Source organism: Hemitrygon akajei, chromosome 3, assembly GCF_048418815.1.
Source record: "Hemitrygon akajei chromosome 3, sHemAka1.3, whole genome shotgun sequence".
Classification (NCBI taxonomy): Eukaryota; Metazoa; Chordata; class Chondrichthyes; order Myliobatiformes; family Dasyatidae; genus Hemitrygon; species Hemitrygon akajei.
In genome coordinates this window covers 94028292-94044919 of record NC_133126.1, presented here as the reverse complement: position 1 = coordinate 94044919, position 16628 = coordinate 94028292, and the positions used below count along the sequence as shown (strand labels likewise).

The 16628-nt window shown below is 42.5% G+C and overlaps 1 protein-coding gene across 2 annotated transcripts in view; it reads right to left on the bottom strand.

Moving 5' to 3' along the window:
* The window catches only part of LOC140725214 (transmembrane protein 87A-like), a 66036-nt gene extending 50341 nt beyond the window's left edge, over positions 1–15695 (bottom strand). For both annotated transcript variants that reach the window (XM_073040365.1, XM_073040366.1), the window contains exons 1-2: positions 15517–15695; positions 194–254 (exon numbers count right to left, since the gene is read on the bottom strand). In XM_073040365.1, coding sequence (XP_072896466.1) covers positions 194–254; positions 15517–15627 — 172 coding nt within the window. In that variant the 5' untranslated portion in view covers positions 15628–15695. The remainder of the gene's footprint in view (positions 1–193; positions 255–15516) is intronic.
* Between the last annotated feature and the right edge of the window lie 933 nt (positions 15696–16628).

Here is a 16628-nt window from a genome sequence, read left to right as displayed (position 1 = left end):
CCATCACAAAATAGGAGGGTGTTCATGAAGCTGCTTCCATCGATTTGCTGATTAATTATCCACCAGTTTACATAGTAATACTGTGAAGAAGGCTACATAGCAGTCATTTCCCCCTTGAAAACACTTAACACATTCCTAATCCCTTATGGTTCCCATTACTATTTTTATATACATTCCAAGAACTATTACTTACAGTGTAAGGAAATTGTTGTGTCATTGAAAAGAGTCTTCCTTAAGGTATAATTAGAATCAAGCTGGAGAAACAAAAAGGGAGGTTAGTGCCTTGTGTTTGAGTGCAAGGAAAACTCTCTTAAACCAAATGTGAATATAAAACACATCTTGGGACAATATTATTCTAGGAATGCATTGATCCATGTTTTATAAATTCTTGTTCATTACAGCATTATGGATTCATTTAAAACAAACTTCTAGATTTGCCACTTATAACTCTTTCTCCCCAACTCCTAATTCCTCCAATTCTGACTTAATCAGTATCTGCAACATACCTCACTCAATAACAATCCTGCTCTTAGTAGATAAACACTGTGGTAACTTCTACTTTGAAAAAGGACCACTCAACAACTTCATGCCCAAAAGAACAACTTTATCTGGGACGGCAAAACCAATATTTACATACAGAGGCTTCCAGTGAACCGTATTGCATGGCAGAGAAGCAATACATATGCACACAGGACAAGAAAACGGAAGTAAAACCCCCCTACCCCGGAACCAGCCTCTCTTTACTAACGCTTCCCCTAGGGAGAGTATTGCTATATTACCATCATCCTAATTAGTATTAACTTATCTTTATAACGCTCACATTACAACACTTCTCTCCCTTTAAATTCCAACATTCCCCAAATGTAAAAGAACTAGGAAACAGAAACAGTGATGTCATTAGCTTGTGTACCCCTGAAACTTGTACTAGTGTCTCAGCACCAGTTTACCAATACAAAACATCTGAAAACCGTGGCAGGTTCAACATTCAGTCTAACACAATAAAAACTGTCCAGTCAAACATTCCATCTATCAGGAGGTTTGTGAGTGCGCTGTGATCTGCACACTACCCCGGTGACCCAGCAGGCACCGCTGGTGAGGGTGTTTTGGGTGGATCTGGTGTCAGGGGCATGAGAGGGGTCTATGTGTCCGTGCGAGAATGTCCATCCTCTTCAGGGGACCCTGACTCCTCTGCCAGTGTCTCTCTTTCTCTGGCAAAATCACTGGTGGACAGGTCGCATCATTGGAAACTCCATGAAACTGTCTGCCTCTAAGCCTGTATCATGACGCAGGCGCACCTGGTCCTGATGTCTGCGGAAAACACATCCGTCAGTCAGCTTAACATAGGAGACTGGACCACTCTGCTTAAGAATAACCCCAGGTAGTCATTGCTGATTATTGCTGCTGCTGAAGTTTCTCACATAGATATTGCCATCCGGTTTTAACTGTATCACACATGTTGATCATGTCCCTCTTTCTGTTTTTCCTGCTTTCTCTCTACTTTTGCCTTCACGTCCGGGCGCAGCAGGTCCAATCGACTTAGGCCTACGTCCCATCCGCATCTCTGCTGGAGTGTGTGCAGTCGTAGTCTGTGGCGTGAGGCGGTATTTAAACAGAAAATGTGAAAGCCGAGTGCTAAGAGAGTTCCCTGTCATCCGCTTCAGGCCTTCCTTCACTGTCTGAACAGCCCGCTCAGCCAAACCATTTGAGGCTGGGTGGAAAGGGGCTGTCCGAATGTGATGAATGCCATTCTGCTGCATGAACTCACTGAACAGCTCACTGGTGAACGTCAGGCCGTTATCAGTGACCAGAGTGTAAGGCAACCCGTGGACTGCAAACACTTGCCTGAGTTTGTCTATGGTTGAGGGGGCTGTGATGTTGCTCATGATGTGAGCTTCTATCCATTTGGAGTGCGCATCCACCATTACAAGAAACATCTGTCCCATAAAGGGGCCAGCAAAGTCCAAATGTAGCCTAGACCAGGGGTAGACTGGTCACTCCCATGGGTGCAGAGGAGCTGGTGGTGCCATGTTCTGATTGGTCTGACATTGTGTGCATGATTTTACCTTGTACTCCAGATCCTGATCCATTCTTGGCCACCAGATGTAGGATCTTGCAAGGCTTTTCATTTGAGACACCCCTGGATAAGTTTCATGAATTTCCTCCACAATCTGTGAACGGCCAGGGGGAGGCACGATGACCCTCACCCCCCCAGAAAATGCAGCCATCCTGCAGACTCAGTTCGGTCTTGTGTTTGGCATAAGGCCTCAGTTTCTCTCCTTCCACAACTCTGGGCCAACCTTGTAAAAGAGAAGTCTTGACTTGAGACAGGACTGGGTCCCTCTCTGTCCATTGCTTGATCTGGGTCGCCTTTACAGGTGTCACGGACAGCCTCTCCAATGAAAACACAGTCTCTGGAGGCACATATGTAGTAACAGGCATCTCAGGTAAAGGCGACTCAGTGCATTGGCGTTTGCATTATCCCCACCCGCTCTCTACGCTACTGTATACTGTAGGCTGACAATGTGAGAGCCCAACGCTGTATCCCGGCTGAGGGTAGTGGGGGGGTGCAGCTGGTCTCACTGAGCAGGTCCGTCAGTTGTTTATGGTCCGTATAAATTGTGAATGCACGTCCATAGAGGTACTGATGAAAGCGTTTGACTGCAAAAACAATGGCCAGACCTTCTTTGTTTAGCTGTGAATATCCCTTCTCAGCAGCCGTCAGGGTACATGAAGCAAAACCAATAGGCTTCTCTGAACGGTCCTCCATTACATGTGGGGCCCAACTCCATAGGGTGAGGCGTCGCATGAAAGGGTGATCTCCTTGTCTGGGTCATAATGAACAAGCAGCTTTGCTGAGTGCAGGAGTTCTTTCATTTCATTGAAAGCTTCCTCCTGCTGTTCACCCCACTGCCACTTAGTGTCACTGTGAAGCAGCTTGTACAGTGGGGCCAAAACCTTTGAGAGGTCAGGAAGAAACTTGCCATAATAATTCACCATGCCCAAAAATGATCTGAGTTCAGTGACGCTCTTGGGGCTTGGGGCCTCCTTAATGGCTCTCACTTTGTCCTCCACTGGACAAAGCCCCTCAACTGTGATCTGGTGTCTCAGGTAGGTCACACTCGGTGCCAGGAACATTCATTTGCCGCGTTTCAATCGCAGCCCTGCGTCTGAGTCTCTTCAGCTCTTGTTCTAAGTTAGCCAGATGCTCCCCCTCCGTGGCTCCCGTGATTAAAATATCATCAAGATACACTGCTACGTGCGGAATCCCCTGCAGCAGTCCATTGTCCTTTGGAAAATGGCGGGGCTAGACGCCACTCCAAACTCCCTGTGCGTATTGATGGTGACGTACTCCTTTGAATCCTCGTTGAGCAGCAGCTGTTGGTAGGCGTGGCTCATGTCCAGCTTTGTGAACAGCTTACCCCCTGACAGGGTTGCAAACAGGTCAACCACCCCTGGCAATGGGTACTCCTCCAGCTTAGAGACCTGATTCACTGTAAGCTTGTAGTCCCCACATATCCTCACTGTTTTATCTGCCTTCAAAACTGGAACAATAGGAGCCGCCCACCTTGAAAACTGGACGGGCTCAATGATGCCCAGCCCCTGTAACCGTTCCAGCTCCGCCTCGACTTTGCCTTTCGTGGCATAGGGCACCAACCTGGGCTTTAAAAAACGTGGTGCGGCCTCAGGGTCGACATGGAGTTTCACGGTCACACCCTTCAGTGTGCCCAGCTCGTCCCTGAAAACATCTTTGTATTGCTGCAGAATGTCCTCCGTCGTGTGTGCATACTTAATTTCATGCCAGTTGAGCCGGATTTTGCGAAGCCAATCGCGGCCCAAAAGACTGGGCCCACTGCCCTTAGCTATCACCAGCCTGGCTTCAGCCTTCTGGCCCCCGGCTGAAATATCCATGTATAATACCCCTAAATGAGGTATGGGCTGCTCCGTATAGGTCCTGAGTTGGAGCTTAGACGGTCCGATGGGAGGCAGGTTGGACCCCCATGTCCTCCTGAAGGTCCCCTCACTGATGACCGATGCAGTAGCCCCTGAATCAATCTCAAACTTAATGTCCTTTCCCCCGACAGTAACTGTGGCATAATATGGTTCAGGTGGTCCCTCATCCATTTCCACCCCAAACATGTTGTAGACACACGCTGCCTCCTCGTCTGCTTCTCCTAGGTGGTGTGTGGCTGCCTGAGTCTGTTGAGCTTTCCCCTGCCCAGGTTTACCCTTTGAACTCCTGCACTTTTTAGCTACAAGCATGGCAGACAGTGTCTTTGAATTTGCAATCATTTGCATGGTGTGTTCCTCCACACCGAAAACATTTCCATCCGCTTTGCCTGTTTACCAGACTCCCTCCTGACTTAGTGCACTGCCGCCAACTGCAACCCCCCATATCCTTTCTGGATATTATCAGCAGCCATCTCCATGCCTTGGGCAATCTCTAGGGCTCTCTTGAAAGTCAGTGGTGGGGTTTCCAATCTGTCACGGAGCACATTATCCAACACGGCTCTGAAATCACAATGCTCTAACAGCTGCCGAAGCTCGGCCACAGACTGACCTGGCTTCCTGAAATGGCTGTGAAACTTAAACCACTGGACTATCACAGAAGGTTTTGTATTGTGGTGGTTCTCCACGAGCTTGACCAGTTCATCATATGGAATTTCTCCTGGTTTCTGCTGTGTGGTTAAGTTCCTTATCAGCTTGTAAGTCTTTGCCCCACACACACTCAGGAGAATAGAGCGCATCTTAGCCTCCTCAGTAATTCCATTAGCACAGGAAAAAGTGTCCCAACCTTTCCTCATACTCCGGCCAGTCCTCGTTCCCCTGCACAAATTCACTGATAGTCCCAAACGTAGCCATCTGTACGCGAGGATTCTCGCCCCAGCGCAGCGGGACAATACATCCAAAAAACTAGTTCACCTCATCGCCAAAAATATGTGGTAACTTCTACTTTGAAAAAGGACCACTCGATAACTTCATGCCCAAAGGAACAACTTTATCTGGGACGGCAAACCGATATTTACATACGGAGGCTTTCACTGCATGGCAGAGAAGCAATACACATGCACACAGGACAAAAAAACGGAAGTAAAACCCCCCTACCCCGGAACCAGCATTTCTTTACTAACGCTTCCCCTAGTGAGAGTATTGCTATATTACCATCATCCTAATTAGTATTAACTTATTTTTCTAATGCTCACAATACAACAAACACCATATTCAGAACTTTTTCACTCATTATTGGAATGTCACATTAGGCATTTCTGAAAAGGTAAAATGGTCACCAGTTGACCCAAATGTCAGCCAGATGGTTACATGGAAAGAAGGGAATGGAAAGTGTTCCAATCTGACAGAAGAAGCAGGACCACAGCACATTAATAATGCATTGTGCTGTTAGCCCCAAATGGCAAGAAAAGGGAAAGTAAATTTGATAAATGCAATTAGGTTTAAAAATACTACAATGGTAGATGGACTAGAACATATATCTCACATTGACTGATTTTCAGAATAACAACAGCACAAAACTTGTTAGTTTAAAACAATTTCTAAAAGCTAGCCACCCAAAGTCACAGAATGGGATATATACATCAATACATGACTTAATTATGCAGTGTAACGCCGCCATTTTGAAACAGAAAGTTCCTGAATTAACAGAAGTATCGCCAAGAATATTGACTAGTCATGATGAGATAAACAAATCTTTTCAAGATTTGTATACCTCCCTGTATCATTCTGAATTCCCTCATGATTATAATACCATGTGTGATTTTCTTGGGAAATTGAATTTTCCAAAATTATCATCAGATAATCTTTCAATATTAGAAACTCCTATTACGGATGCAGAAATTAAAGGGGTTATTTCCTCTATGAATTCTGGGAAAGCACCAGGTCCAGATGGGTATACAGTGGAATTTTTAAAATGTTTTTCCGCTACTCTTTCTCCTTGGTTATGCAGGGTTTTTGAAGAAGCAATTAGATTGGGTAATCTGCCACAATCTTTTTATAGAGCTTCCATTTCTTTAATATTGAAGAAAGATGAAGACCCTACTGACTGTGCATCCTATAGACCAATATCCTTATTGAATGTAGATTCTAAGATCTTTTCCAAGTTACTGGCATCCAGGCTGGAGAAGGTATTACCTCAAATTATCTCGGAAGATCAAACTGGTTTTATTAAAAATCGCTATTCTTTTTTCAATGTTAGGAGATTATTGAATATTGTTTATACTCCTTCACATACCACTTCAGAATGTGTCATTTCATTAGATGCGGAGAAAGCATTTGATAGAGTTGAATGGCCATACTTATTTACTGTGCTTGAGAAGTTTAATTTTAGTCCGACATTCATTTCCTGGATTAAACAGATATATCATACTCCAGTAGCCTCGGTGCTTACTAACAATCAAAGATCTCCCTTTTTTCGTTTATTTCGGGGGTACTAGACAAGGCTGTCCTCTTAGTCCATTATTATTTGATATTGCTTTAGAACCCTTGGCAATTGCTATCAGAGAATCACAGAATATTTTTGGCATTAATAGTGGGACGGATATACATTAGCTATCATTATATGCAGATGATTTATTATTATTTATTTCTGATCCTAAGAAATCCATTCCCGCAGTTATATCATTGTTGGCTCAATTTAGTAATTTTTCCGGGTATAAATTAAATCTTAATAAGAGTGAATTGTTTCCTTTAAATAGACAGGTTCCAATTTATGGAATTTTACCTTTTAAATTAGTTAATGACTCTTTTATTTACTTAGGGATTAAAATCACAAAAAACTATAAGGACTTTTTTAAGGTTAATTTTTTACCCCTAATCGATCAGATTAAATGTTTGTTTACTAAATGGTCACCAGTATCTTTATCTCTGATAGGTCAGATTAATGCTATTAAGATGGTTATTTTACCCAAGTTTTTATATATATTTCAAGCGGTACTAATTTTTATTCCGAAATCTTTTTTCGCAAATGTTGATTCAAAAATTTCCTCATATATGGCAGAATAAAAATCCTAGATTAGGTAAAAAATATTTACAGAAGGCAAGGAAGGAAGGTGGATTGGCATTGCCTAATTTTAGATTTTATTATTGGGCAGTCAATATCTGATATTTGATATGTTGGTTAAAGGATTGGGATTTATCTTTTAGCCCTCATTGGGTGAACCTGGAAATTAAATCTGTACAAGGATTTTCATTGGGTTCTATTTTAGGGTCTTCTCTTCCCTTTGCTCTTTCTAAATTGCAGAAACGAATTGACAACCCGATAGTTAAACATACTTTACGTATATGGTTTCAATTTCGGAAATGTTTTGGGTTGACTCAGTTTGTTTTAAATATTCCTATTGTATCCAATTGCTTTTTTTATCCTTCTATTATAGACCAAGCTTATTTGGCTTGGAAGACTAAAGGATTACTACGATTTTCCGATTTATTTTTGGATAATTGTTTTATGTCTTTTGAACAATTATCTAATAAATATAATTTGCCTAGATTTCTTTTTTTTTAGATATTTACAGATTAGGAATTTCTTAAATACTGTACTTCCTACCTTTCCAAATTTTGTGTCTTCAGGTATTTTGGAGAATTTGTTTGAACTAAATCCTTCTCAGAAAGGGTTAATATCAAAACTCTACAATATAATTATGAAGATACGTTCAGAGCCCTTCTATAAGATTAAAAATGATTGGGAACGAGAACTTAACCTTACTATCCCTATTGAGAATTGGGATAAAATTCTTCAATTAGTTAATTCATCATCTATATGCGCTAAACATTCATTAATACAGTTTAAGGTTGTGCATAGGGCTCATATGTCCAAGGATAAATTGGCTCGTTTTTATTCCCATATAAATCCTATATGTGACAGATGTCATTCTGAGATAGCGTCTTTAACTCATATGTTCTGGTCTTGTCCGCTTTTGAAAAATATTGTAAAGACATTTTTGATATTATTTCCACGGTATTGAACATTGATTTACAACCTCATCCTATTACTGCAATTTTTGGTTTACCAATGATGGACTCAGGCCATTTATCCTCTTCTGCTTGTCGAATGATTGCATTTCTTACATTAATGGCTAGAAGATCTATTTTGTTGAATTGGAAAGAAATTAATCCTCCTACCGTATTTCATTGGTTTTCTCAAACTATGTTATGTCTAAATTTAGAAAAAATTAGAAGGGTTGCATTTGATACTTCTCTTAAATTTGAAAAGATATGAAGACCATTTATTCAATATTTTCATATGATGTAATGTGACCCTGTTCCAAGCCTATTTGTTTTTCCAGTTTTGATTTCACATATGTTGAGAGGATCGGAGTTGACGACACTGATGATTTTGTATTTTTGTTATCTAACAAACAGCCCTTTTTTTTCATTTTTTCTTTTTCCCTTATTAGTTATTAGATTGTTAGATTAGTTTTTCTTGCATAATTTTTTTTTTCTTCTCTTTTCTGTTTTTTTAATATATTTATATATATTATGATATACCTAGGTTTGCCTTGTTTATATGTTACTTGTATCGTCCATGATTTGGGAAGACTCAACTATTATGTATTCTGTCATGTTCAGTTGAAATGTGTATGTTTGTAATCCCATTATCTATGTATCAATCTTATTATGCTGACATTAATAATAATAATAAAAAGATTGAAAAATAAAGAATATTGACTAATGTGTTTCTGTTTCTTTGAGTAAACATGAGGAAATACTGAATGCGGAAAATTGAAATTTTCAATGTGACACATTAACTTCCTAAATGCACGGGCAGCTGTGTCAAAGTATACATGGAAATTACATACAATAGTGGTCAAAGCTTCTAGGGTCAGTGATCCCACATATTTTACACAGGGGATTTGTACCATGGAATGAGGCAACAGCTTGAAAGTAAATGTGAGGAAAAACAAGAATGGCATAATTGCTTTGAGAACCATCATAGATTCAATGGGCTGAACAGTATGTTATAAATCTAAGAAACAGATTATACAACAGTAAGCTTTGTGTACAAGGGGTCTCTCCAGTTAACTTCTGAGCAGAAAACTGATGCTTATAGAAGAATGGAATTAATCTCTCTCCCTGTTAAAGTCAGTTTAGCAGACATCAAACCTGACGGTCAAACTCAATGGAAGAAAGGCATTCCTTAGAAGAATGACTCAATCACTTAAATTATCTGGGAGACTATCTCAGTGATGAAAGGTCATAAAATTTCCTAATGAAGGATAATCAACCCAAAACATTACTTCTCTTTTCACAGAAATGCTGCCTGACCTGCTGGGTAGTTTTTAATTCTAGGTTATACTGGTTATTGTCAAAGTGATGCAAATCACAGTGACAGGGCAGAACACCTACAAATAGTGGGGATTTTACTACAAAAGTGGTCAAACAATGCATTTATGTAACTTTTTTCAATAAGTGAAACTTGCATTTAAGTAACAGAAAAAATTATGCTTAATGTCCCACTTTAGTAAAAATGTATTAAGCTTAATCTGCACTTTGGCTCCAGCTGTGCTTGCTATTCCATTAAACTCAGCTTTAACTATTTTGCTTAAGAATATGCAAAGACAATCAGAGGTTTGACCAACTTAAGCACTGAGCCGAATTGGAAAGGTTGGGTTTGGCCAATTTAAGACTGAAAAGGTCAGAGTGTCGGGGCTGGAGGCAGGTTCAGCTTGTTGCTCGGTGAGGTTTACTCGTCGCTGCGGTGAACTGAGGTGTGGCCGGGAAATAACGGGCTCCTGGATCAGCTGCAGTGATGACCAGCTTCACGACTGAAGAGGGGTCACTTTCGTGAACTTCAGTTCTGAACCTTATTTGTTTATTTTTATTGTTTGCACATTGGGTGTATGACAGTCTTTTTTTAAACGGGCTCTTCGGCAATATCATCATTTTGAATGGAAGACTAGGTAAATCAAACTTTACAGAGAACAGAGTTGAAACACAAGTTTATGTCTTTTATATGAAAGGATAGCAATACGCAGAAAAGAGAGACTTATTTCACCTCATTACCAGTGATTCTGTAAGAGATTGATCAAATAGAAGAAAAGTAGGATTACAGGATATTAGTTCACATTATGAGTTCAGACTACATAGATTAATACAGCATAGAACAGGCCCCCTTTAGTCCACCGTGTTGTGTCAAATTAAGCTAATGACACTGAGTTAAGTGAGGAATGAGTTAATCTTACAGCTAATGTCAGAAAATTGTACTTTACATAGACTGTCCTACAGTTGATCAGTGACAAGTATTGATCAGACAGACTTTTTCCAAATGTTGGCAACTTGATTGGGAAAGGGTTCAAACAATTTAGCACCATATATAAATAAACACACACACACATATACATATACACACACAAATATTACCTGTACAAATGTCTAAGGCACCCTAGCTACAAAGTAAGTGCCTAAGAGTTTTGCACAGTACTGCATATAATAGCACGATTATCTTGCCCTCAGGAACTCTTTAGAGACCATGTTAAGGACTGGAGTTGCAGCTTAATGACCTTCGCGAGGAAGTGAAAGATAGGAACTACAGGGAGATAGTTACCCCTAAGTTGTTGGAGGCAGGTACCTGGGTAACTGTCAGGAGAGGGAAAGGGAAGAGATACCCAATGCAAAGCACCCTCATGGCTGTACCCCCCATTAATAAGTACACCACTTTGGATACTATAGGGCGGGGGAACGACCTACCGGGGGAAGCCACGGCGACCAGGTCTCTGGCACTGAGGCTCAGAAGGGAAGTTGGGGGGGGGGGGGAATTCCATAGCTAGAGAAGCAGACAGGAGATTCTGTGAATGTGAAAGAGACACCTGGAAGGTATCTTTGCCTCCCAGATACCAGGATCAGGCATATCTCGGAGCGGGTTCAAGCATTCTCGAGGGGGTGGGTGAGCAGCCAGAAGTCGTGGTACATATCGCTACCAATGAAAAGGGATTAAGGAGTTAAGTTGAAAGCTGACCAGCAGGACCTCCAGGACCCGTTTCTTTTAAATAAGACCAACGGATCTTTTATATGAAATCCAAAAAGACTGTGCTGCTATTTAATGTCTTATGCAAATGATGTTATCTCTGATAATGTTACACTCCTTCAGTCCTTTACTGGAGCATCAGCCAAATTTGCATGTCAAGAGTTTTGATCTATACTTGGACCAACAACCATCTGTTTTAGATGCAGGAGGGCGGGCCTATAATTAAGTACATACATACTGGTCTCTAAACAACGATAGGGTACATCAGAAATAAAAACAAAATATTGGGTGTACTGAGCAGACCAGATAGTATCCATGGAAACAATAACCACATATTTCAGCTGTCTCACGTCCTTTAATGAGAGAAGTTCAGCTTGGTATAAATACTAGGAGTGGTGCAATGGACCTCCCCGCTTTGCACTGTACATCTGAGAATTCTTTGCACTTTTTTTAAATTATAGAGATATAGTCAAATAAGCCCTAAATTATGAAGAAAAATAATAGAAGTGAAAGATACCCAGGGATGGGACGTGAACTCTAACACAGGGTTCCCAACCCGGGGTCCATGGCATGAGAAAGGTTGGGAATCTCACAACTCCAGGAAACAGGATTTCATCCTGACCTCAGGTGCTATCTGTGGAGTTCACACTTCCTTCCCACGACCACGTGGGAATCCTCAGGGTGCCCATTTTCTCCGACATCCTAGGGATAAGAGGTTAACTGGCAACAATATATTATCTTGAGTTTACATGAGCAGCAGGAGGGGAAATGACTGTTAAGTCAGAGTACAAGTTGTAGGGTTATAGAGAAATAAGAAGGGTAAGGGACTGCTGGGAACGAAATTGACCTGATGAGCTAAATGGCTTCATTCTTTGTCTTAAAAAGAAAAGAATAGTTTAAGACAATAAAACATAATTGGCAAAATTCGCAAAAAAAAAATAAAATACACACACATATACATACACACACACACACATAGTATTAATGATTTGGATGAGCATACAGATGGCACAATTAGCAAGTTTAAAGATGATTTTAAAAAACTGGTGGAGTTAACAGTGAAGAATGTGTCTACAGTTACAACAGGATATAGAGGAGCTGGGGAAATGGGCAGGTGGAATTTGACATGTTAACTTGGATGCACATAGTAAATAGCAAGGGCCTGGAGGCAGCTGCCAGTGGAGGGGTGCCATAGTTTGGACATCATGTGACACATTGGTTAGCTGCCTTTGGAGTATTGTGTGTAGTTCAGAGCACAACATGGTAAGTAAGATGGGATTTAACTGGAGAGATTGAAAAAAGATTCATAACTTTGCTGTGCTTAGTTTACGCAGAGGGTTTGAATGATACAAATGGATAGGCTGGATCTGTTTTTCCTGCAGCAAAGTATTCTAAGAGTTCACATGTTAACTTAACATAACTGCTGTGAGTGATGCAATGGACCATCCTCTTTAGTGCATCCAAGTTTCAACAGCTTGTGCGCACTGTCAAGAGCATCTAATAAAGTGGCCACTGGATATACAATTTGTCACATGTACATCAAAACATGGTGAAATGTAACATTTGCATCAATGGCCAACACAGTCCAAACAAGTGCTTGAGCAGTCCACAAGGGTCTAATGCACCAACACTAAATAACCCCAATCTGTATGTCTTTGGAACGTGGGAGGAAATCAGAGCACCTGCAGAAAACCCACACAATCTGGGAACTCCTTACAGACAGTGGCGGTAATTGCATCCCAATTGTTGATTGTTGGCGCTGTTATAGTGATACGCTAGCTCCTATGCCACCCTAATTATTGAATTGCCCACCAACCCATCTGTTATGTGTCAGGGGAATTCTCTGAGGAAGTTTCAATTAGGATAGACAAAGGAGAGTCAGAGGCTGCTTAACAAGCTATGAGCCCCTAGTATTACAGGAAGAATTCTAGCACAGATTAAACAGTGGCTGATTGGCAGGAGGAAAAGGGAGCCTTTTCTGGTTGGCTGCTGCTGACTAGTGGTGTTCCACAGGGGTCTGTATTGGGGCCGATTCTTTATACGTTATATGACAATGATTTGGATGATGGAATTAATGGCTTTGTTGCAAAGTTTGCAGTCGTTACTGTAGGTGGAAGCGCAGCTAGATTTGAGGAAGTAGAGAGGCTACACTAAACTTGGAGAATGAGCAAAGGTGCAGATGAAATACAGTGTCAGGAAGTGTATGGTCATGCACTTCGGTAGAAGAAATGAAAGGCATGAGCATTTTCTAAATGGAGAGAAAATACAAATCTGTGAGGCGCAAAAGGACTTGGGAGACCTTGTGCAGGATTCCCGAAAGGTTAACTTGCAAGTTGAGTCAGTTGAGGAAGGCAAATGCAATGTTAACATTCATTTCAAGAGGGCTAGAATATAAAAGCAAGGATGTAATGTCGAGACTTCATAAAGCACTGGTGAGGCCTCACTTGAGTATTGTGAGCAGTTTTGGGGCCCTTATCTTACAAAGGATGTGCTGAAACTGGAGAGAGTTCAAAGAAGGTTCACAAAAATGATTCAATGGCTTGTCATATGAAGAGTGTTTGATGGCTCTGGACCTGTACTCACTGGAACTCAGAGGAATGGGGGGGGGGGGGGGGTGACCTAATTGAATCCTATCGAATGGTGAAAGGCCTTGATGAAGTGGATGTGGAGAAGATGTTTCTTGTGGTGGGCGAGTCATAAGACCAGAGGATTCAGCCTCAGAATAGACAGGCATCCTTTTAGAATGATGAGGAGGAATTTCTTCAGCCAGAGGATGGTGAATCTGTGGAATTTGTTGCCACAGGCAGCTGTAAGAGGCCAAATCTTTATGTATATCTCAGGCAGAGTTTGATAGATTTTCGATTGGTGAGAGCATGAAAGGATACAGGGGGAAGGCAGGAGACTGGGGCTGAGAGGGAAAATGGATCAGCCATGATGAAATGGTGCAGCAAACTCAAGGGGCCAAACGGCCTAATTCTGCTCCTATATCTCATAATCTTATGGTCTTTTAGGATGTTATTTACTTGGACTTTCAAATGGCCTTTGACAAATGCCACACGAGGTTGCAAATTGAGATAAAAGCCCACAGTATTACAGAAAGATACTAGCATGGACAGAAGATTGGCTGACTGACAGAAGGCAAAGAGTGGACATAAAGGGGCCTGTTCTGATTGGCTGCACTGACTAGCAGTGTTCCTCAGGGGTAGGGGTTGTGTTTGCTTCTTTTCACATTATATGTTAATGATCTGAATGAAGGAATTGATGGCTTTTGAGCTAAATTTGTGGACGTTACAGAAATCAGCAGAGGGCCAGAGAGTACTGAGGAAGCAGGGAGTCTACAGAAGCACTCAGACAGTTTGGGAGAACGGACAAAAAAAAGCCGCAGATGGAATACTGTGTAAGGAAGTATATGGTCATGCACCTTGGTAGAAGGAATAAAAGAGTAGACTATTTTCTAAGCAGGAGCAAATTCAGAAATTAGAGGTGCAGAGGGGCTTGGGAGTCCTCGTGCAGGACTCCCAAAAGGTTAACTTTCAGGTTGAGTCAAGACAAATGCAATGTTGTATTCATTTTAAGAGTAGACATATAAAAAGCAAAGATGTAACACTGCTGCTTTCTAAGGCATTGGTCTGACCATATTTGAAGGATTCACATTAGCATCCTTTCTACTTCAATACATCAAACTGGACACATATAATTACAGAGGCATTTTCACTTCCATACTGAAATCCTTTTGTATTCCAAGCCAACATAGCATTAACCCTTCAAATCACTTGCTACACCTGCATGCTAGCTTTCAGTGACTTAGAAAAGATAGCTAAGACTCTCTGAATTCCAACTTTACCAAAAATCCAATTGGAAATGGGATTTCAATGTTTCCACCTCCACCTACTGCAACCCTTTCTCACTTTCTATTTGCATCTTCCTCCTAATTCCTCTTTATTCTTTATCTTTCTCTATCTCCACACTCTCAGCACATCCTGAGAATCGCCTCAACACCCCTCTCCGGATTCTCCCACTCCCTTTTTACATCACTCATCTTACCTTTCTCCTCCAATATCTCGCATCAAAATTCAATCTCACACTCCAGCCCTCACCCACCCCACACACACGCACCCCTCCCAACCTCCTCTTTACGCAGCAACCCCCCACACCTCCCAGCTCTCACCTCAACACTCTCCCACCCTCCCTTTCACACAGCTGCCCCCTACGCCTCCCTGCGCTCCCCTCTCCTCCTCTACAGACCCGCCCACCTTCCCTTCACACAGCTGCCCCCCACGCCTCCCAGCTCTCACCTCAACACTCTCCCACCCTCCCTTTCACACAGCTGCTCCCTGCGCCTCCCTGCGCTCACCTCTCCTCCTCTACAGACCCGCCCACCTTCCCTTCACACAGCTGCCCCCCACGCCTCCCTACGCTCACCTCTCCTTCCCTACAGACCCGCCCACACTCCCCAGCTACTCCGCCAACAGCCCTTCCCACTTTGCCAGCCTCTCCTCCAAGCGTCTGTTCCTTCCTCTCCCGTATCTTTCGCGGGTTCTCCCTACCTCCGTAACAGGTATACTCCATTTTGACACCTCGGCGGCGATACTGACTCGGAAAGCGCCGAGCAGTAGAATGTAAATCCAACTGGACCCTCCAACTGGGCCAGACATCATCGCTGCCACAGCGCACGGCAGTCACCTCTCAGTCACATAGCGCGCCGTCACTTCCGCCTCCGGCTGGGCACACCTCAGTCTTCCGGCGGCCAGAGGGCGCTGGCTCCGTGGCCGTGGCGCATTGCACCGGCCGGAGCCGATCGCCTCCGGCTGGGCACACCTCAGTCTTCCGGCGGCCAGAGGGCGCTGCAGCGGTGGCGTGGCGCATTGCCCCGGCAGGAGCCGGTACGGAGTTTCACGGGGTGCGAGGGGCTAATGTGGGTTTACCTCACTCCGCCCGCTGTGGGCTGATGGGCGTTGTGCTTCAGTTTGCCCGCACTATCTCCCCTGTTACCCTGAACACTCCGCAGTTCATCCTCCCAAATTACATTGCATGAGTGCTGTAAAACAACCCGAAATACTATAGAATTCCTTATTAGAAGACTTAAAGTAGTGCAGAGAAATTCCAGCGTGCTTATGTCCCACATCAGCTGTAGTTTACGGGTTAAATAATTGTAGTTTGTAAATTCCTAGAATTCCAGATTGGCCGAATTTCTATCTTTCCTAAACTACATATCCCAGTAGCCCTCCTGTGCCAAGGAAGTCACAGAACGGGAGTGTAAGAGTGGTAGTAAGGAGCAAGAAGCGAATTTATTAAATAAACCATCTGTTCAATGACACCATGTTCAATTTTATTTGGAGATGCAGTTGACAAGACTATCACGACACAAGGAAGACTGAAACGTAGAATCGACAAGGATGGAACCCCATTCTGTAATATCTATGAGATAAGGTACAGGAAAACCCTTGATTAACACCTAATCAAACTGCCATGTGATGGTTAACCGTTTCTTTACAGATGGGAATTAATTTAACACTATATCAACATTTACAGTTTTAAAGAGAGGAATCATGGTATGCTTTTGGGCTGTACAATTATGGCAGTTTTCCTCCTATATCAGCCTTGGCCGTTCTGCATACACATTTGTCACTCCAGGAATGTGATCAAAGGTACTAACAAT